Source organism: Lolium perenne, chromosome 1, assembly GCF_019359855.2.
Source record: "Lolium perenne isolate Kyuss_39 chromosome 1, Kyuss_2.0, whole genome shotgun sequence".
Taxonomy (NCBI): Eukaryota; Viridiplantae; Streptophyta; class Magnoliopsida; order Poales; family Poaceae; genus Lolium; species Lolium perenne.
The window spans coordinates 32,714,631-32,736,880 of NC_067244.2; the positions used below are offsets into that span (position 1 = coordinate 32,714,631).

At 44.0% G+C, this 22,250-nt stretch overlaps 2 protein-coding genes and 1 long non-coding RNA gene across 3 annotated transcripts; 1 reads left to right on the forward strand and 2 right to left on the reverse strand.

The window, feature by feature from the left end:
* Positions 1 to 3,423: 3,423 nt before the first annotated feature.
* LOC127345720 (probable protein phosphatase 2C 47) lies at positions 3,424 to 5,981 on the forward strand. The gene is made up of 4 exons (XM_051372225.2): positions 3,424 to 3,778; positions 4,665 to 4,856; positions 4,952 to 5,187; positions 5,285 to 5,981. The coding sequence occupies exons 1-4, from the start codon at positions 3,626 to 3,628 to the stop codon at positions 5,859 to 5,861; spliced, it is 1,158 nt and encodes a 385-aa protein (XP_051228185.1). The 5' UTR covers positions 3,424 to 3,625; the 3' UTR covers positions 5,862 to 5,981.
* Positions 5,982 to 6,721: 740 nt separating this feature from the next.
* LOC127345713 (putative RNA polymerase II subunit B1 CTD phosphatase RPAP2 homolog) lies at positions 6,722 to 11,807 on the reverse strand. The gene is made up of 6 exons (XM_051372221.2): positions 11,152 to 11,807; positions 8,551 to 9,489; positions 8,256 to 8,464; positions 7,907 to 8,170; positions 7,307 to 7,462; positions 6,722 to 7,214 (listed from the first exon to the last, which is right to left on the reverse strand). The coding sequence occupies exons 1-6, from the start codon at positions 11,756 to 11,758 to the stop codon at positions 7,116 to 7,118; spliced, it is 2,274 nt and encodes a 757-aa protein (XP_051228181.2). The 5' UTR covers positions 11,759 to 11,807; the 3' UTR covers positions 6,722 to 7,115.
* A 4,825-nt stretch (positions 11,808 to 16,632) lies between these two features.
* On the reverse strand, positions 16,633 to 17,729 carry LOC127333304 (uncharacterized). Its single transcript, XR_007871060.2, has 3 exons — positions 17,637 to 17,729; positions 17,457 to 17,542; positions 16,633 to 17,374 (listed from the first exon to the last, which is right to left on the reverse strand). It is a non-coding gene; the product is annotated as an uncharacterized lncRNA (long non-coding RNA).
* Between the last annotated feature and the right edge of the window lie 4,521 nt (positions 17,730 to 22,250).

Consider the following 22,250-nt stretch of genomic DNA (forward strand, 5'->3'; position numbering starts at 1 on the left):
TAGCCCATGAGAGGATGGCATCAAGGTTGAGAAAGGCAAGTTCAAGATGAGCACATCGAAGATATCATGCTTGAAGCTTGCGGTTCATTTGGTGATAATGGACATGTGAAGATGTGCCCCAATGAATCTATCCCATTATGGTGTATGAGAGAGCAATTGTGAGTCTTCACGAAGCAACAACGATCAAGTGAACCATCCCGGCTTGAGTGGAGCTTGTAGCGTTGTCATCAAGATCAAGTGGGATGCGCAAGGCAAAGGTATGTCCTTGATAGGTTTTCCTTTTACCGGTCTCAAGGTGGTTGTTGGGAGACCGGGTTATAGGATAGATAACCGCACTATCAAGAGGGGCTTTCGGTTGAGTAACTTGATTGCATCGTCTTAGGGAGCTCAATCCTTTGCATATCTTGCATCCTTATATTCTTTGTTGCTTCTTTGTGTTTTTTATTTGAGTTTATTGAGCTTGTTTCTAGCTTTACAACAAGTCCAAGTTCATCTAAAACGGAATTCGTATGCATCTTCTATTGCGTTTTCATGTTTGGAGGTGTTTTACCGGTTTGATTTTTTATAGATAGGCCAAACCTTTTATATTGTTTTTCTTACTCAATGGTTTTACTATGATGTTTCTATGCATAATGTTGTAGATCTTGTTGTTTTGATTCCAACGAGTCCGAGATCATCGAAATCGGAGTTCGGATGCAAAATTTATCGCATTTTCGGCGTGTAGCTCGGCAGGCCGGGTGCTGCTGCCGGACAGCCCGGTATCTGGCCCGGCATACCGGGTAGGATACCAAAAATTCCGGTACCTCTCGGGTTCAGCGCAGAGTTGGCTCGATTTTTGCCCAAACGGTTATATTTTTTAGGGGCTATAAAAGTGACCTCTTCCCCATTGTTTTAGGGTTCATTGACACGTTTTTCCCACCATTATTGACCTTCTTGAGCTTGCTTCCCCTCCCATTCCTCCCACAATTCTTGCATATTATTGAGGTATTTGGAAGATGAGATCTATATCTACAACCTCCACCAATAAATTCCTCCTCTAAGTGAGGAGAACTCTTCGGATCTAGATTTTGGAATCATTTGTTGATTTCCACCTTGTTCTTGCACTCTAATTCCTCGCATTTGTTGCTTTGGTGGGATTTGAGAGAGAAGGATTTGAGTACTTTTCTTGGTGTTATTGCTTTACATCCTTGCATAGTGTTGAGCTCTCCAATGCGATTAGTTCGAGCGAGAGACCGTGGGCTTTTTACTCTTGGAGCGGTGACCTCCTAGTTGGCTTGTCGGTTGGTGCTCCGGTGACCTCTTCGTGGAAGATTGTGAAGAGGCCCGGGCTTCTCCTTCGTGGAGCTTGTGAAGTGGTTGTGGAGCTTGCCATCTCCGGAGTGGAGAAAAGGCTAGCCATAAGGGAAAGGCCTTTGTCCTTCGTGGTATTGGCTTGGAGAAGAAGGTGAGCCTTCGTGGTGTTTGAGAGACCTTTGTGGTAGCCCGCATCTTTCCAACGTGACGTACCTCACCTTGTGTGGGGGAACACGGGAATACATCTTCGTCACCGCGTGCCTCGGTTATCTCTATACCTGAGTTTAATTTCCTTGTGATAGTCATCGTACTTGAAGTACATATATCTTGCTGTCACTTGTGCTACATATATCTTATGCCTATCTTGCTTATCTTAGTTGCTGTTGTTGCACTTAGTTGAGCCTAGCATCTTTAGATTTTGTGCTTGTAAAATACACGTTAGTTTAATTCCGCATTCTTACAAGCCAAATTCGTAATAGTTTTTAAAACGCCTATTCACCCCACTCTAGGCGTCTAGGCGACATATCGTCCTTTGAGTCATCTCCAAGATGTTGACATAACATGCATTTTATTTCCAACAATAATTAGTTTTAAAAGATAAAACAATCATCTATGAGTTAATGCATTCACCATGAGTAAATAAAGCATATGAACCATCACAAACAATTTAAAGCAATCCACCCCAGCCCCGTCCCCACTCGCCGCCAAAGTCAAAGATGGAGCCGGAGGAAGCCAGATTCCGTTGCCGGCACTGCCATTGTCGTGGGATGATACAATGAAAGTGCCAACTACGTGAGACACTTTTGATTTGTTTCTTTATTTCAAGGTGACGAGGAGGATGCGATGATAGCACCACTAACTTTGGGGAAGAATGTCTGAAATGATGTAGGAATTGACTTTGTGAATGACCATGATGGTATAAAGATATGTGGCAAATGAGAGAGTCAACTAGAACATTAGCATTTCCATATATATAACTGGTCTTACTTAATCCACAAAACCTTAAATGGAATTATCCACAAAGAATCTTATATGCCCTAATCAAAATCAAATACTAACATGTATTAGCATTCTATGTGATGTACCATTCTTTCCTACACAAAAAACACAACAAATTTCATTATTCTCCACGTTAAAAATCGAAATATAAAAGTTCACATGCCTATTATGTTATCTTTTCATTTTACAATGTTATTATTTATGATGTGTTGTGGTCGCTGATGAATTTTAGGTATAATTAATTGTATCTTATAGACGAAACGACAAAACAAGGAAGAACTCCAATCTTGTGTCGGTTTCCACGTGTCCTTGCGCCATTTGCATGCATGCATGCACACATTCCCACCAGCACTGAATAGTCCCACCTTCCCGCCTCATGCACCGGATACCGCCGGTCACCTCCACGCACACAGTGCATTTTCTTCCTACAATAATAACTTGTTCAAAAGGAGGAAACAATCATGTGTGAGCCGACACATTCATCACGACCGTCCCCCATGAGCCCCCATGAGCGCAGAAATCCACACAATCAGCATGAAGTGGCGAAGACAACAATGTTGTCTCCAAAAGTTGAGAAGAGGGTCGGCGGCAAGCTAATGTAAGGAATGGTACGGAATCACGTCACCGGAGACATGGTAAATGAGTGAGCCAAGAAGAATAAAATGAACCAAGGAGCACACAACAGATTGAGCAAGCAAAATAAGAAATGTGACATTTGCTTTGTTATTCTGATTCAACTTGAGCCGTGTTGCGATGACACCCAAGTAGCATTGTACATATATCATCATCGGTCTCACTTAATCCAAAACGATTATGAACAAGAAAACATTCTATATGTACATACCTTTTTCCTACACACCATTTCAAAATTTCATTTTGCTTCTCCACATCAAAATCTAATACAAATCTCTTATATTGTTTGTGATAACTAAAGTTGTACTTCATCTTTTATTGACTCCCCCAAAACAGAGTGGACACGAAATCTTGTGCTGAGGTCGGCATTCACGTGTCCGTGCAGCAGCCGCGTGCACGCCCACCGCCACCCGCCGGTCACCCTCCCGACCACGCACCGGTGGCCGCCGGTCACCTCTACACACACAGCACGGGATAAAAGCCAACTACCCTCCTCCTCTCTACCCATTTCTTCTTCCTCCTCCTCCCCAGATCAAGAAACCGTGTCCTAGAAACCACCGAGATCGCAGAAAAGGCGCCATCCTTTGACGGATTCTCCTGCTCTCCGCGTCGCTACGGATCGAGCGGTTGTTTGTCGGGAGATTTTTCTTACCACTCTCTGGTCGCCGGCCGGAGAGACGGCGGTTCGTGGTGTGCGGAGATGGTGGCCGAGGCGGAGGTGATGCATCAGCAGCCCGCGCCGGTGTTGGAGGTGCAGTACAGCCGGTGCGTCACTAAGGGGGTCGGGATGTCGGCGGTCGCCGTGCCGGAGGTGGCGGTGGGGATCGAGGTCGCCGTCGAGTTGCCTAGCGTGGTGAGTTGCGCCGCTCAAGCTCCTGTTTTTCTTTGCTCCTATGCTAATCTCCTCAGACCATATATACCTGTATGTAAGGCAGTGGGGAATTTCCACAACAGATCAGCTGGAGTTCCTGGTGGGGCTTTCTTGTTGGATTTCTAGGACAGATTGTTGGCATAATCAGCTCAAAATTTCTTGTATTTTGTTAATTATTCCTGCCATACTATTCTTGAAGTTTGCTATACTTGCTACTCTTACTAGGAATGGTTATCTGCCTGTGGATGCAAAAGTCTGACATACTTTCATAAAAAGTAGCTCCTTTTTAGAGGGTTCTAGTTCTAGGGTGGTGGTGGTGGTTGTAGGCCACAGGGGTGAGAAAGTGGGTGCTCTAATTATTGGAGCCATTTGTTTAGTGTGTAGGGTTGCTCAGTTGTGATATGTGTTCTTCTGCAACATTACTTTGGTTCTTAATCAAGCCAGAAAATATCGAATTATTGATGCAATTAGAATCTTTAATCTCTAGTTGTAAGCCACAGGAGTATTTAGACTGTTTAGTTTAACCAGTGGAGTGAGCTTTTCTGCTGTTAAGCTTTGTATTGATCTAGCATTGAGACCATTTTGGACTTCTGTATTCCCTCCATTCCAAATTAAGTGTCATATCTTTTTTTCTTCAAAATGGGCGGACCTACACACTAAAACGCGTCAAGATGCATACATATTTAGACCAAATCTGACCAAAGCTGCGACACTTAATTTGGAACAGAGGAAACACACAAGTAGTTCAGACTATTGTGCATTGTTTTGATCATAGTTGTTTAACAGATTAAGTTAAAAAGACCCATGTTGTTTGTATTTCTTCTGAAATCAAGGAATAAGGTGCTAATGGCTTTGTGTTTTGGTATAGGAGTTGGCAAGTGTTGATGGTGCGACGAGCGTGTCTGCTGAGACACTACATTTTGTGCCCAACATCCGGTCTGGTAGCTTTGCTGATATCGGACCAAGGATGTACATGGAAGATGAACACATCCGGATAGATGATCTTTCAGCTCATCTTGGCTCACTGCTAGTGTGCCCATTACCCAGTGCCTTCTATGGGGTAAGTCAGTAAGTTATTGCTGCATTTCATGAGACGGTTTTATCCTCAACAATAGTGCCTAAATGGATTGTCTTGTTTCTTTTGCTTGTATTTAGGTTTTTGATGGCCATGGGGGTCCGGACGCTGCAGCCTACATGAAAAGGCATGCAATGAGGTTCTTGTTTGAGGATAGAGAGTTCCCACAAGCATTGCAAGTGGACGATATATTCCTTCAGTCTGTTGAGGACTGCATTCGCAGCGCGTTCTTGGAGGCTGATCTTGCTCTGGCTGACAATTTAGATATCAGCAGTTCTTCTGGAACTACAGCACTCGCGGCGTTAGTCTTTGGCAGGTAAGATGTGCATCATCAATTGCAGTTCCAGTGTGCAGAAATGTGCAAGTCATTGTTTCAGCAGGCATGCTCATTCGAGGCCTAACGTTCCTTGCAGGCAATTGTTGGTTGCCAACACGGGTGACTGCCGGGCTGTCCTCTGCCGGAGAGGCATGGCCATGGAGATGTCTCGAGATCACAGAGCGAATCACGTAGAGGAGTGTGAAAGGGTTGCTGCGTCCGGCGGATACATCGAGGATGGCTACCTCAACGGAGTGCTCTCCGTGACGCGGGCTCTAGGTGACTGGGACATGAAGGTGCCCGACTGTTCCACGTCGCCCCTCATCGCGGAACCAGAGTTCCAGCAGGCCACGCTGACCCAGGATGACGAGTTCCTCATCATGGGCTGCGACGGGATCTGGGACGTGATGACCAGCCAGCACGCGGTGAGCGTGGTCCGGCGAGGTCTCAGGCAGCACGACGACCCTGAGCGGTGCGCGCGGGAGCTCGTGATGGAGGCGAAGCGGCTCGAGACTCCTGACAACCTCACGGTGATCGTGGTGTGCTTTGCCTCGGAGCTTGGCTCGCCACCTGCTCAGCAGCAGGAGCAGGTGGCGGCGAGGCCGAGGAGCTGCAAGGGCCTGTCGGCTGAGGCCCTGTGCAACCTGAGGAGCTGGCTGGAGACTGATCGCTAGCTGAGGTAGCCAAATAGAATTGGTTGGTACGTTCCTGCACTGTAAATATGCTGACATTGATCCAGGAATTGTAACCGTTAGTTTCGCCCATTTGTTCATGCAGCTGCCAGCAGTTTTGTAGGCGCATTCTCACATCATTTCTTTGTTGTTTTCTTCTCCGTTGTTGCTCACGCCATGTACATATATCGGTTGCGCCCATGGACGGATCTGCTTTCCTGGAGCAACCTCTGCTGTTTAATCGTACTATCAGGCGACTAACTAATTATCGCAGGTTCAGAAAGGTGGTTCTTTGCCCACATCATGTAGGATGGGAACATAAAATGAACTTTTGGAAAACTGGAATCAAAGAAGAATGAGAACTCTAGAGAAATTTTCTGACCCTAGCACTAGCTCAGAACCCATACCACTAAAGTCAGCCGTTGTGGTGGAAGTGGAATGGCTGGCACCGGCAGCACTAGAGACCAGACATGCCCTTACCAAATCCACAGCCTCCCACTTTCTGTTGCTTTCCAATCGCTAGTCGTCCAAGAATAATTTCTACTTTATGATAAGGCTGCATCGGGAACATAAAAATCAGTGAAGCTGCAACGATACATCCAAAGTCGTTCATTGCACCTTGGCCTCACAGCTGCCGCTGCATTTGACCACTGAACGGAAGGTGATAGGCAAATATAGAATACAAATGCATACAGCCACAGCCGGCGGCGGCGCCGTCGGCATCGATCAGTCACTGACTCGCAAGTGGGGTAGGATTAGTAGCTAGTCAGGTGATACACGGATGGGCCAAGCTGCCAGCCTACAGAGTCAAATGGTTGTAGGTAACAGCCACAGATGCACCACTGAGTGTTGAACAAGTGAGATGACAAGTCCATGGTGATATGATATTCCACGATGTGATATTGCTAAAGATTTTCTCTGGTGGCAGTTATCTTTTGCTCTCTACACTAAAGGTACGAGTTTACGATAATGACAGGAAACATGCCTGGCTGCACACGCAGCTGACAGCAGCAACAAGAGAGGAATACAACAAGTCACGGCAAGACAGCGATATTTATGATATACTGTACGTTCTAGAGAACAAGCCCAAGGGACGTTGTCACCGTGGCAGTATTTTGATCGACTATCATCATGCTGCTGATGCCGATATATAAAAGCCTCTATGTACTAAGCTGCGTCAACATATATCCAAATTCTGTGCGCACTAGAGGATTGCCACACTCCACTCCCAACTGATTAGCAAGATTTCTTGATGGGCTAGCTTGGCGGGGGTGTCTGTGTGACTCTTCCAAAAGGGAGAACGAGGTCGACCATGGAGTCGTACTCCTCTCTGCTAACCTGGGCTGAGATCAAAACCTGCAGAGCGCAACAGAGAACAATCAAATTTCTCCAAACACGTTACATCCTTATATGTGCACATCACAAGAGGTAGGGAAAGGAAACATCACCTTCTGCACAAGCTTTGAGTCTGAGATCACTGGAGTAAGAACAGGAAGCCGGTGAACCGAGAGTGCATCAAGCAGCACAAGAACCATCAATTGCCATTGCCTTGATCTCAGAGGAGGTAGCGCCTCAACAAGTGACATTGTGTCGATCAAGTATCCCTAGTTGCAATCAACTAACTCCAATTAGTTTCTAAAAAAAGCATAGTGCCAACAGAAAGATGTGGAATCCAGGTGTGAAGGTACGATAATTCATTATGAGACACTATAATCAAGATAACCTACACTTTTTTACGCTGATTAGATGTTAGCCACAGACAGAATGCAGCAGAAAGAACACACAGAAAGGTTCGCATGCCAAATACTATGCAGTGAAGACATACCCAGGTGCGACTAGCGTCTTATCCATGATAAAGAAACATGCGCATACTACCTGTTATCATAGTAATTTCTCAAATGTAATGAATCGTTGCTTGATAGTTATCTGTATTGCAGTATGTTCCAGCTAGTAAGGCAAACAACGTTGATATGCAAAGTAAGTCCATATAGAAGAACATAGAATTGGACTAACAGTACTTCAAGCAATAAACTCGTCTTGATACATACCAGAGTAGTCTCCAACTTGGAAACTGGGATTCGCATCCTCAAGTTTGATACAAGTACTGGCAATGCATTAGAAATGCAAGATGCTAAAGCTCTTTTAATTTCAGATGATTGGCTATCTCTTGAAACTCTCTTCTCAGGATACTCTCTCCCAGTAGAAATCGACAACTCTTCCACAGAACTTTCATCAAGCATGTACACGTAGGCTAAAGATGACCGGGATATCCATCCAAATAGTGTGGCCCACATTGTTGCAAAAGCAGACAGCTGAAAAGATATGCATGTCAGGCTTAATTCTACAATGAATATAGAGTAAGCAACAAAACTGGTACTTTTTATGAAGGATGCTTACAGTTAAACTGAAACCTTCTGGTGGAGTGTCATGCCACGAATCATCAACTTCAAACATGTCTGTGTCTAGAAGCACAGTCTTCTTTGGCCACTTCACAACATCATTATCTACTTCAGATACTTCTTTATCCGCAGTATCATTGCCCTTATCATTCTCAAACTGTTCCTGGTGAAGCATGTCAGGCAATATGATGATCCCTGCCTTAGAAACTGTGTTCAGAAAGGTGCAAGTCAGTATATAAACAACAAATGGTGTACATATAAAAGGATCGCAAGGTTATGGAAAATATGTTCACCTGCATCTTCCACTTCTAATGTGCCTGAAGAAATATCTCCTACTGCCTCAATAAGGGCAGCTGCACAAGCCTCTGCAGATTCACGTCTTAGTGAACTGTCAATGTCTGCCTTAGATTGTTTATCATCTGAATGGGTATCATATGCTTTGCTTATTTCTAAGATGCTCCCATTCTCATCTGCCCATGTCACAGACTGACTTCTGTTCTTGGACCCTGCAGCCTTAAGTGAAGATTTTAGTGCAGCTCTAGCTTTCTCGTCACTTGTCTCATTTTTTTCAAGGTCCACTGCTTTGTTGAATCCTTCATGTAGTTGGTCGTTGTAACCACTCGTTGAATCTCTTACAGAGTGTTGAGATGATGAGGGATGATTATCTCCTAGGATGGAACTTGAGAAGTTATATTGACCCATAGGACCTTGATCCATCTTTAGCGAAGCATGATCCCCCATAATGATTGTACTAGTAAAGCCTACTCCATGCCCATCACTTCCAGCAGGTAGCGAAGTATTATCCCCCATGATGATTGTACTACTAAAGCCTACTCCATGCCTATCACTTCCAGCAGGTTTTCTTGCAGGCTTACTCTTGGATGCCCTTGGTGACACTCTAGTTGATTTCTTTTTTTTCTTGTCATTTTTCTCTTCCAAAACTACATGCTCTAGCTGCTTCGCAATGGTATCTGTTATGCATGTCGACAGCATATCAGCCGCTTCATCCTCCTTGAAAATCTCCGATGGGGTTTTAGCTGATTCTTTTTTCTTCGCTTTCACGTTAACATCTAACTTTTTAGCTAGTACTTCTGAGCTCACTTCTGCTTCCACTGAAGACGATGAAACAGCCATATCATGTTTGCCAGGAGCAGCAGTTCCAGAATGCACGTTCTTATTCCCTGACTGCTCAGCTATACTACCTTTGCTCTGTTTAGCCTCTGGCATGGGCCCTGAAATACAGAACACAAGCTCACTGTTTCTTCAATTGTTCGAAACTTAAGATAAGCCGAACAAAGGGAAAGAGATAAGCATCCTTTCATGTACAGTATTGTGCCTGCAAGTAAAACTACTGTCACTCTTATAACATTGTTACACTAGGTTCTAGAGCATTATGACCAGAATACCTAATGGGATGTGCTCACAAAAATCTGATTTTATTTCTTTTGTTCAATTACATAAAAAACCTGAAATCTTTCATTATCGATGAAAGCAAAATGGTAACCGTTCTGCTCATTTCTTGCATCATAGCATCCCCAGAACAAGATCACTCCAATTTACCTCTGCCTCTAAATTCCTAGGGGCAGGAGCAAGACAGGTTCGGCCCATTGGACCAGCCGGCCTCTCAAAAAGGCCACTGACGCTTGTAATCAACAACAAGCTCTCACTTCTTTTTAACACGAAAAACTGGAACTATATCCAAGATTGCATGTGTTTGTCAGGCTGGGGTGACATACAGAAGAGTGACAGACAAGGATCAAATTTGACTCCATTGGACAACTAGGAAACTATGTTATCGAATAGTTGAAGTGGATAATTTGAGCCACCAATAGGCAGGAATTCAACAGCCACAATAAAAAATACGCCTACTAAGTGGTAACTGCAACCGAAGTTAAGAACATTCATGTTCCCACATAATATCACCACACACTCCAAGCTAAATTCAATTCTTGGGAGTAAACTCTATATTTCAATATCTCATAACCTGTACATTTCCGTCAAAATGACTTGCATAGATCTACACGTCAAGACGATAAAACAGCTCAGTTACTCATATAACACGTGCTTGCCAACAATTGGAAAGCGTTTAGAGGAGGGAAGTTGTGGTGTGATTACACACGGGATGTGTGATTTTAGTCACAGTCTTTTGTTTGGTATCTAATGAGAATAATGTGTTGAATTTTGAGGTAGAAGTTGATTGCCTCGTCTGGTTAGTGGGAATTGACGAGGGATTGGCTAAGGGATGATGATAGCATAATCTATGATGAAATGTCAATATGTTCTCATGATCTCCCTTCCAATTCCCACCCAAGGGAAGAAACTTCTTGGTCAAATTCCCACACATAACTACCATAAGATACAAAACAGAGGACTGGGACAAAAATGACACATACCATGTCTAGTCTCTCTACAACTCTCTCAACCAAACTCACTTGCTGCAAATGACAATAAGATGCCTCGCCTATTCTCATAAATCCTAACAGTTAGCGAATGGCAAGATAATAAAATGCAAGAATGAAAATCTCTAGTATTCCCATAAATCCTAACAGTTAACGAATGGTCAAGATGTTATGGTTAATTCCCTTGCAATTCCCATCTAATGGAAAAACTTGTTGATCAAATTCACAGACATATTACTACCTCCGTTCTAAATTAAGTGCCACAGCTTTGTCTAGATACGGATGTATCTAGATAAATTCCAATGTGTAGATACATCCATATCTAGACAAAACTGCATCAATCAGGAACTGAGGGAATACCATAATTACCATAAGATGGCAAACAAAGGACTGGGACTAAAATGTCACATACCATGTCTAATCTCTCTACAACACTCTCAACATCTCTACTACACTGAAAGCAAATGGGAGAGTTGATGTAGAAAGAGCAATCACCTTGGTGAATGGGGTGATGGCGGGGAACATAGCCCTCGATGGCGCCCGAGGGCCCAATCCACTCCTGCAGCGTCACCTCCCCAGTCCCAGGCGCCTCCTTCTCCTTAATCTCCACCTTGATCCCCTCATCCTCCTTCTTACCGCCGCCCTCCCGAAACCCTAGCCCCGGCCCGTCCCCGCGGCCCTCGAAGAGCGCGACGAGGGCGTCGAGCCGGGCAGGCGGGACGCCGAAGGGGCGCTCGGTCGGTAGCGACGCCGCGAAGGCCGCGGAGGCGACGAGGCATCGCTCGGAGCAGAATTTGCGGGCCTCCTCGAGGTCGTAGACGCGGTGCTCGCGGAGGGAGATGTGGAACCGGGGCGCCGCGTTGGCGTTGGCGTTGGCGGGGAGCGGGTTGGGGCAGGCCGCGTGGCCGCAGGAGTCGTCGATGGTGCGCTCGGTGACGAGGTCGTCGTAGTCGGAGCGGGAGAGGACGGCGGCGGCGGCGTGGAGGAGCGGCTCGTTGCAGGAAGCGGCGCCCTCGAGCAGGGCCACCTGCACGCGCAGCACGGCGGCGGATACGTTCGCTGTGGTTCTCGCCGCCGGCTTGGCGGCGGCGGCGGGCGCCATGGGGAGGGTTGTGGTGAGAGTTTGGAGATCAGGGAGGACGAAGAGCGTGTGGGTCGCCGTAGGCAGCAGAGTAGTGCGCATTTGGTGGGCTTCTTTGGGCCGTCGGCGGGTAAGGCGGTTCGTGTTAATGGGCCCGTAGAATAATGTGTTTGGACTGGGGTTTGGGTAAATCGGGATTTGGCCCATGATCAACAACATGCTCTCATGTAACTTTTCCCAAGGACCAGGATTTTTTTTTTGAGATGACTAAGATAAAAAATTATGGGTACTCATGCTTAATGATTGTATGCATCTCTAATTGGTGCAGAGGTCGAGTAGTGAAATTATCCCCCATTTAGAAGGTTCTATGCATCGATTGATGCACAGAGGGTGGAGCCACACCTTTTTGGAAAAAACAATTACTGAGTACAAAATTTTGAAATACAATGTATTAAAAAAAGCACGCCTTTCTTGTGCATACGGTCCATGAAGTTATATTCCATGACATTAATTTACTTATTCATTGAATAAGAATGAAAATACGTCATCTTTATTAACAACTATTATAAGCACTAGCTACATCTCCGTGACACTAGGTGAAGAATACATAAAGCAACACAAACTACTTACAACCTAGAATATATCAATATGTGGAGTTCTGGATCTTACCTTTTAGGTAAAAAATCCAAGATCTGTTCTTAATTGATTGTGTTTGGCAATGATCTTGTTGAAGGCATTGTTTAAAGAGTGGGAACTATCTTTAGGGTTAAAACCTAAGATCTTTTGATCGGACGACGATAACGTTGGTGCACTGTTCCCTTCTTAGAGGAGTTGCTTTTGGAGTGTGTGGACTTCAGGTGTTGTCTTGGTGGTGAATGTATTGTCACCGTTGGAGCTGGAATACTGTAGCGGGACATTTTTCCTTACTTTTTTTGTTTTATTTTTGGCTATGTGCATCCGTATCGCCATTGTTATCGCGTTGTTGCAGAGGCTGGATGTAATTGGTATCTGTCGATATTAATATATGCGCTTTATCGAAAAATACAGCTCAGACAACCAATTTCACGGTTGTAGCCAAGCTCATCGTTTTTAGCATACCCAGTTATGTTGGAAGAACATAAATACGGTGTAGTTAACTAATTTGTTCAAAACATTGTGTAGTGGTGAAAGTAGTTACTCCGGCTAAAATTCAGCAAGGATGTGTGTCGGCCAGAGCTCTATAGTTAGTTACAAACTAATTATTGACGACAATACCAGTGGCATCCTAGCTGACATTATAATATCATAGTGCTCAACTACATGGTCCTAAGTCCTAAACAGTGATGTATTAACTTACCGAAAAGGTGGAAGAATGGGGAGCAGGAACGTGCATGCATGGATCCTCACCAACCTCACTGTGCTTGACTGTTCATCGTGATCCTATTAATTCGCCGATTAGATCAGTAGTCAGTACCCACCCTTTTTTTGTCCATCCACGGAAAGCCAAAACACCGGAAGTAAGCAAGCAAGCAACAAACATGCAGATGGTCATAAAAATGCCCCGCATCAGCCCCGCATCACACAGCATTATGCAGCGCCATCTTCCTTAATTAGCTAATTAAACACTTTGTCATGGTCCACTGACAGGTTTAATTACCATAATTCCTCTGTTCATGATCTATGCCGTTTTTGGACACATATTAGTTTCCTATATTTCTAAATTTATCTTAACGATCTTAGCCGAGCTTAAGTTATGCACATTGGGTGTCGGTGGCTAGTATCATAGCTAGCACATTGGTCCCACAAAAATACTGATATGACAACTAATTATGGAGGAGAGAGGAAATTAGACTAACATAGGTAGATACTGTATCATAGCGCATGTCACGAGAAAAGTTAATGGCAAACAAATCTTATGCACAAATTTGCATTGAGATTCTAAAAAACAATAAGCATGACTATGATACTACTACATGATACTAACCACTATAGAGATAGTATCATACACAAGTATCATATGCATGATACTACTACATGATACTTACCACCAGGACCAGCCTAAAGCTTAACAATTGTGTTAATTAGGTACTGGTAGGCAGCACCTTTATCATGATCTAGTTAAGTACTGGACCGAGATGCGGAGATGTGACAATTATCCTTGGTTTTAGTCTGCATCAGTAGTCATGAGTAGGTTAATTAATTGATTATTCTCTGGCCATGATTTGAGTACAACCCCTTATAGGACATAAGCTACTCTCTAAGTGGCGGTAACTATTAAGGTTTGACAAGCCAATACACACCATACTTCTTGCTTAGGCATGGAAACCTGACACCACAAGGCCTCGTTCGGTTGCAGTGGAATTAATCCACTGGTGAAATTAATCCGCCGTGTAATCGGGTGAATCCCCTCTCTACACCTAAATCCCTGCAGGTATATTAAAACATGTGATACCATGTACCCCTGCCTGTTCTTGTCGTTCGGTTGGTAGGAAAGCTGGCTCGACCAGGCTACTCTCACCGACTTGTCGCCGTGACCAGAGCACGGAGCACTTGCCCTCCTCCTCCACCGCTCTGTCACCAGCCCATCGCCTTTCCGGGAAAGCGCCAGCACAACCAACGATGGCCGAGCGTCCCTCACGATGCGGCCGCGGCCGCGGCCGGGGTCAGAGACGGAGAAGATGACGACGGCGGCAGCGGTTCTGGCCGACGCGGGTCGATTGCTTCTGCTGGGTGAGCAAGTGAACGGTGGAGATTGTCATGGACAACATGGCTGAGCTCGGTGTGGACGACATCCATGGGAACGCGGAGCACGCCGGCGACTGCGTGAACCGAATGCCAATCACGTTCTAGCTTGGCAGAGCGGGCCGCCGCCGGATGCAGGGGAGGGACGGGCTGCTGCGGGACCGGTCGATGCAGGAGACTAGGCTCCAGGGCGGCAGATGTCGCCGACGAGGGCTTCGTCGGAGACGGCGTAGATCAAGGTCACCGCCCAGCGTTGTGTCTATCGCCGCTGGGGATTTCGTCCACGGGTGGAGACACGATATTTTTAACCCCCGTGGAATTGACTGATTCGACGGGTTTTGGGCCAGGGATTGAACCCGGCCGGGTATAACCGAACGCGAAAATTTGGTTGGATCGAGATTTCATCCCCGCCGGGTTGATTCCCGTGAAACCCGGCCAATCCTCTCGGGGAAGGGGGTAACCGAACGAGGCCCAAGCGGGTTTCTCAGGAACGAGCAACAAGGCGTCTTTTTTGATTTATAGATAGGAAAAAGAACCAAATACAAGAATCTACAGTTAACATACAAAACTCAACCACGCTGATTGGGAGAGAACTCGCGAACTAGTCACCTATCTGCCTCACCTACGATGGTGTCTAAGAGTAAAACTTCTGACTTAGAGCATGTCCACTCGCGTCTTCCAAATCGTCCCTCAAACGGCGCTGGATTGAGCGTATGGGGAACATGTTTTGTTCGTGCCGCGTTTGGGGAACATCGCTCCCAGCCACGTCCCTCAAACACGCCTCCAAAACTTAAAAATTAATTTTAATAGATAGAAGAAAACTCCTTACTAATGTTCAAATCGGTGCAACATAAACACATTACATATAAAAGCTTCGAAAAAACATAATCAAATTAGATATAATTTTTTTAACTACTACTTCTTCTTCTTTGATGGCCCCGCCTCGTCGTCCTCATCACGGTGCACTTTCTGCTCGTCACCTCTTCCGAAGAGGCGGTATCGGTCGACGCGTCGGAGGAACTTGTGTCCTCCTTGTCGTCGCCGGTGCTCGCCGACAGCGCCTTGGCCTTGGCCTTCGCTTTCGCGTCCACTTCCGCCTTCGCATGGGCCGCCGCCGCCGTCGCCTCCTCAGACCCTTCCTCCTCTGCCTCCTCCTCCACGGCCTGCCATTCCTTCGCGCTGTCCAGTGGTGGTGGGGAATCATCGCCGCAACTGGGCGTCCGGACTCTGTCCCACCAATGGCGCCATCCTGGAGGCTTGCCCTCGCTGGAGGTGTCAAATGGAAGGCCAGAGATGTAGCTCTTCGTGAGGAGAAGTTTGGATGAATGACGGCCTGTTGAAGATCCGAAAACGCCTACGTACGGGTCTTATTGAGCGCGGATGAACGGTGGCGCAGAAGTCGAAGAGAGCGACGGTTGCTCTTACGAGGAGTTCGCGCTCCATTCCAGCGGTTGGCGCGTCCGTCGATGCGGTTGCCAATGCGACGGTTCCCCTTCCCGGCAACTGCACCGTCGCTACGTAGGCGGCGGTTGAGCGTCCGAGCCGCTGACGCATCGGGCCCGCGCCTCCTCGCCTCTCATTTCGTTGTGTCCGGCGTGCCCGGAGCGTCCCCTGTGTAGCGGGGACGGGTTCAGGGCACCGGACACCGTATTGGGCCGCGCCGGACAAAAAATGCCTTTGGAACGCACGGCTGAGAACGATTTTTTGTCCGACGCACCCCAAATACCTTTGGGGACGGTTTAGGGGATGCTACTGGAGATGCTCTTACACTTGTTCTTGAAGACCATGCTATTTCTCTGGAGCCAGATCGAGCGAAGCACCATAAGAGATCAGACAAACAAACATACATGGCGTCCACAATATCATTGTGCGCACAAACCATATATACATCACGGAGAAGCTAAAGAGAACCCATACATCACACAACATTATTACTATATCAGACAAAATGTCAAAATGTTTGAGTAAGCTCTATATGGTGTCATGATCCACTGATGCTCTAATCATCATGACTGGAGTATGCATATTCTAATCTAGCTAGACACCATAATCCACAGACCTTTTGTTGGAATCACTTTCTGATTGTTTTATTTTTGGCGGGGAATAGCTTTCTGCCTGAACTCCTCACCTTTTCTTTTCTTTACAGATAATCAATCAATTCATGAAAGTCCTAATCAAGAGAGCTCAGTTTTCTGTCGGTCCGCGACGGCGCTATATATGGCCTAAGAGTGATGCAAATAAGCTAGCTCTTCTTGATAAAACTATGATCAAGTGGGCATGTTATAGTCGCTCTCTTCCGCTTTGCACTCCATCATGAGAAGTCATGGGCAAGTACCATACCAATCACCCGCTGTGCAGCTAGCCATCTAGCCAAGAGAACAGCAAGTTGATCAATCAATTATTTCCTGGCTCCTTTTCCCCCAGGCAGGCCGGAATCTGTCTGAATTCCGGCATGTTGATTCGGTAAATCTTCAAGTACAGAGAACTATCATGTCATGTGTATACTATGTACTCGGAGCTTGCACGTAATTAGTGGGATCACAAGTACTGATTGAGTGCGTCTGTGGTCCAGTCCATCTATGATGTATATCTTGTAAGACTAACGGGCAAATGACCACGGGAACAAGCAAAAGTCAGTTAGTATTTTAGCCGCAAAGCATGTAGATTGAGAGAACAAAGCAGGTTCTCCTGCAACTCTGCAAGGTAAACCCTGGCTGTCTGCTACTATGCTAGCTATAGCTAACTAGAACTAGCTTGACTAGGTAGAGGACACACAAGTTGGTTACGAGTTCCTGGAAGCTTGCTTGTAGCTTTAGGCACACGAATTGAACAAGTTGGGTGTTTGCCGTGTGGAAACTGCACATCTCATCATTCATCGAACTATCGTCTGGGTCCAAGCTTCCACGAGGATTGATGCTGAAAATCAGGGTGAGGATCATGACAACTTTTTAAATATGCTATATGCGGTACGTGGAGGCGAAGATCGTTACTCTCCTACCTCCATTAATTGACCTGTTACCAGCAGCTTGCTAGCTTGCTAGGAGAACTTGGAAGGCGTCAAGATCTCTCTGATCTTCCGAAGCTCTACAAAAACAGCTGACAGAAATGGATGAGCGAGATGTCGCAACTCACGGGTATGTTTATAAAACAATAGCGCTGACTTGCAGATTAAGATTACCAACTCGAGCTGCAACTTCCGGGAGCTCCTTCACCCGTTTAAAGGCTTGCGTGCAGTGCAGACTCGATGTAATGATAGTCAAGAGCTACTCCTCTCCTTCTTGATGATCAATTAATAGCTGGATCGTCGGAACGTGTTGGTGTAGTGCAGTGGACGCAGGTTGCGTGACAGCGACCAAGCTAGCTACTTAGCCAGCCAGACAGCACCGAGCCAGAAGTATAGTGTTCTTCGCCGTGGAAGAATACGTCAGGGCCTTGCTTGTATCAGTAATCTCAGTAGCTAGGGTTTGCAAACTAGTTAGGATTTACGACCAATTCATTGAGGTTATTTGACATTCCTCATCAATCTTAGCCCTAATTAATTCTAAGGTTGTACTACATTGGTCTGAAGTCTCTCAAGCCCCCGGTACGGCTAATGGTATGGTGAAGGTACGACCAGCAATAAGTTGAATTGATGATGAAACGACCCGAACTTCGAGAGTGGAACCTTCTTTATTAAAAATAAAGTATCCAGTCGCAAACGATCCAAAATCACTTATTACATCACGTAAAAGCTAGGGTCAACACATGAATCAACCAACTGAAAATATGACTAATAGAAAAGCTATGCATTTGCTATTCTATTAAGATGCCGCCACCCAGTAGCCTGGAAAAAGAAGTCCCCAGTAGCATCCGGTTGCATCCAATAACCATATGTTCCCGCAGCTCCAATGGAAGAAGTAACACCCAGCTCGCCGGATAACCTGCAAAAAATTAGTTCCATTTTGTTTATTGAATGTAATATCATTTCTAGTTCTCCAAATAGCCCAACAAAGAGCAGAAACACTGATTCGAATTTTCTGTTTATCCTCTTTACTCACCCCATTAAGCCATCTACCAAACATATTAGTAATATTAGCCGGCGGAGGAATATTATAAGCAAGGTACAACATACGCAAACTATCTTCGCAAAAGGACATTCAATATATAAATGATTAACGGTTTCAATGGAATCACAAAAACAACACTTTTGATAACCCTTCCACTTCCATTTAGCTAAATTATCCTTAGTTAAAAGGACCTTGTTACTAAGGAACCACATAAAAATTTTAATTTTCAAGGAATTCTTTAACTTCCATAAATATTTGCGAAGATAAACCGTGTGGCCATTCATCCAATCAAGATACATAGACTTAACTGAAAAAATGCTGGAATCCGTAAGTTTCCAAATAAACTTATCAGGTTCAGTTGTGAAATCAATTGTAATTAATCATTGGCATATATGTAACCATTGCACCCATTTATTATCATTCAAACCTCTTCAAAAATAAATATTAATCGGCTCAATAGCAAGCACAGTCGATATTAACACATTTTTATGTTGAATGATATTATATAAAGCCGGATATTGTCGAGATAATGGCGTGTCTCCCAGCCACACATCTTTCCCAGAACCTAACTGATGCTCCATCCCCACTCTAAAATATCCTCTCTGGAAAAATTCCTCTTTAACATGCATTCCGTCGGTTTTACCTCAACTTGTGACAAAGTTTTATTTTTAAGGTATTTGTTACTCAAAAGCTGTTGCCACATGCCCTCCTAAGAAGTTTAAACAGTCATTTGCTTAATAAACATTTGTTCTTTAATTCCAAAACCTCAATACCCAACCCTCCTTGATCCTTAGGTCTACACAAAATATTCCATTTAGATAATCTATATTTCCTCTTATGTTCATCTCATTGCCAGAAATTTGATCTATAATAATCTAGCCTCTTCCTCTCCCCAATTGGAATTTCCAAGAAGGAAAGCATAAACATAGGTAGACTTGTAAGAACCGAATTAAATAGGTCCAACCTATCCCCATAGGACAACATCTTACTATGCTAGCACCCCAATTTTGATGCAAAGCGAGTTTCAATCGGGTTCCACTCTGCATTTCGTAAAGTCCTATAATGTACCGGTATCCCCAAATACCTCAACAGTAAGGCTCCAGACTCACACCCAAAAATATGTCTATATTGTTCCTCCATATCTTTTGCCTTACCAAAAGTAAAAATTTCACTCTTATGGAAGTTAATCTTTAAACCCGATAATTGTTCGAAAATGCATAAGACTAGTTTCATATTCACAGCCTTAGCAACATCATGTTCCAAAAAAAGAATTGTATCATCCGCATATTGTAAAATGGAGATACCACCATCAATCAAATGTGGCAGCAAACTCCCTACTTTACCTTCATCCTTTGCCCTAGCAATAAGAATCGCTAACATATCAGCGACAATGTTAAAGAGAATAGGGGACAAAGGGTCTCCCTGTCGTAGTCCTTTCCTAGTTTGAAAGTTATGTCCAATAACATCATTAACTCTTACACCAACACTCCCTCCTTGCACAAATTGCTTTATTCTATCACACCAAATCGGATCAAATCCTTTCATACGCAGAACTTGTTGCAAAAAAGGCCATTTAACCTTGTCATATGCTTTTTTGAAATCTATTTTAAAAATCACCCCATCCAACTTTCTCCTATGCATTTCATGAATTGTTTCGTGTAGAACCACCACTCCTTCCAGAATGTGTCTACCCGGGATGAACGCCGTATGTGTGGGTCTAATTACCTTTTGTGCCACCTCGGAAATACGATTTGTCGCAACTTTAGTAAATATCTTGAAACTCACATTGAGCAAACATATGTGTCAACACCCGGATTTTTAAGTCCAGATGCCTATTATGCCATTCATCGCAATCCCAGGAATATTGTTTTTGCGAGACATAATAGATTAATATCACAACACATCATTTATTACAACGCATAATTGTCTTACAACACGGGATCACATGATCCAGTCTCATTACAATACTAGTTGATCTATTGATCAATTACAAAACACATAGCGGAAGCGAAGTAGCGTAGTAGTAGTCCATCTATTCCACAGGCAACTGTTGACGTCAGGAGTGATCCTAGTTGTCGTAGACGTCCTGCTGTCCTTCTTCCGGGTTCTGATACTCCTCTTCATAGTCTGGCCATTTGAATAGCCAGGGACAAAGCCATGAGTACTTTAAAGTACTCGCAAACTAATACTAAAGTAAACACTATCAACTATAGTAAGGGGTTCTAAGCTCTAGTTTCATTTGCAGAAAGCCAGTTTTATTTCATAAACACTTTAATAATCAAAAACCTTCATTAGCTCGACTAACTCAAGTGGGAACATTAGTGTCATTCCCACAACTCAGTTGTGATTCCAAGTCAAAGTCACCTTTCAATTCAAATCACAAGTCACCATTCACCTTCAAAATCTTTCAATAGAATGACTCATCATTCCAAGGTTTTCAAAGTCATTTCAAAATCACAAGTTCCCATCTAGAGTAGCCACTTTTGATATTGAGCACTAGCAACTAGTCATGAGGGATGCTAACTAGCTTATAGCCTTCTAGGCTAAGTTTGATACTCTTGTAGTATTCTATCTCTAGACCAAAGTTAACTATAAAAGCAAACTATAAATAATCAAAAACAAAAGCTTGTAAGAATAAAACTTGGGAAATAGGATCATAAGCATAAAGTAAAAAGTAATGGTGCATTGCTCTTGTGGAGCTTTGCACTTGGGTAGTCTTGCAAGAATATTTGCTGGCCATAATATGGTTTGCAAGGATGTTAGCTTGCATTGGTAAAAGCATGCAAGAAATACTAGCTTGCCTTGGTTGGTGTGTTGATCAAAGTGGTCTTCTTCTCCTTGAAAGTAGACTTCCTCCTCCTCTTGATACTCCTCGGTACTAGCGTCTAAAATACGAATACGAGGATACAATCACCAAACAATTCATTGGCTATTCCAAACATCACATATATTTACACTAACTATTCTATTCACACAATTAATACAATTTGGTGCATTGGTGGTATTGCTTTGAGGAAGAATAATTTCCTCTCATTTTATATGTAAAAGATAGTTTCCATATAGTTCTCGAGGAATAATTTCCTCTCATTGAATCTTCTTTAAGATTTAATTTCTCAAATCATCACACATGAATTTATGTTGACCTAAGTCAACCATTCATCATCATCATTTGAGAAAAATGATTTAAATGAGGTAGGGATACCTCATACCATTTAATAGTGCCTATTATGATTTAAAATCTCCCAGTATTTCATGTGAGAGTATTTGACCGGGGGTTCAAACTTCATCTGAAAGTACTTGGGACCAGATTTAAATGAAGTGAAACACCTCATATAATTTACACAAGTAAACTAGCATCACTCATTACTATTAAGTGGTTAAAGGTGTTGTTTTCTTATTTAGGAAACATAACTTCCTCTCATACTAAATTAGGTGTTATTTTTAATTACTTAGAGAAATAATTTCCTCTCATTATCTTAGTAAGATTTAATTTCCCTTATGAATAATATATGACCTAGGTTGACCAAAGTCAACCTCTTCATACTTATCATTTGAGAAAAAGATTTAAATGAGGTTCCATACCTCATGCTATTTAAATCCTATTAATAACCTCAAGTGAGCATATATGAGACCAAACCAAAGGATCATCACATTACTTTAGGCCACTTGGTAAGATGATTTAAATGAGGTGCTATACCTCATAGATTTGAATCCTAATTTTGAACCTACTTTAAATGAGGTGGTGC

Excerpts from the sequence above, each read along its gene's own strand:
- LOC127345720 (XM_051372225.2), top strand. The coding sequence starts at position 3,626 with ATGGTGGCCGAGGCGGAGGTGATGCATCAGCAGCCCGCGCCGGTGTTG. Across the intron at positions 3,779-4,664 it reads CCGTCGAGTTGCCTAGCGTG|GAGTTGGCAAGTGTTGATGG; the intron begins GTGAGTTGCGCC and ends GTTTTGGTATAG. Across the intron at positions 4,857-4,951 it reads TACCCAGTGCCTTCTATGGG|GTTTTTGATGGCCATGGGGG; the intron begins GTAAGTCAGTAA and ends GCTTGTATTTAG.
- LOC127345713 (XM_051372221.2), bottom strand. The coding sequence starts at position 11,758 with ATGGCGCCCGCCGCCGCCGCCAAGCCGGCGGCGAGAACCACAGCGAAC. Across the intron at positions 9,490-11,151 it reads CCATCACCCCATTCACCAAG|GGCCCATGCCAGAGGCTAAA; the intron begins GTGATTGCTCTT and ends TCTGTATTTCAG. Across the intron at positions 8,465-8,550 it reads ATTAGAAGTGGAAGATGCAG|TTTCTAAGGCAGGGATCATC; the intron begins GTGAACATATTT and ends TTCTGAACACAG.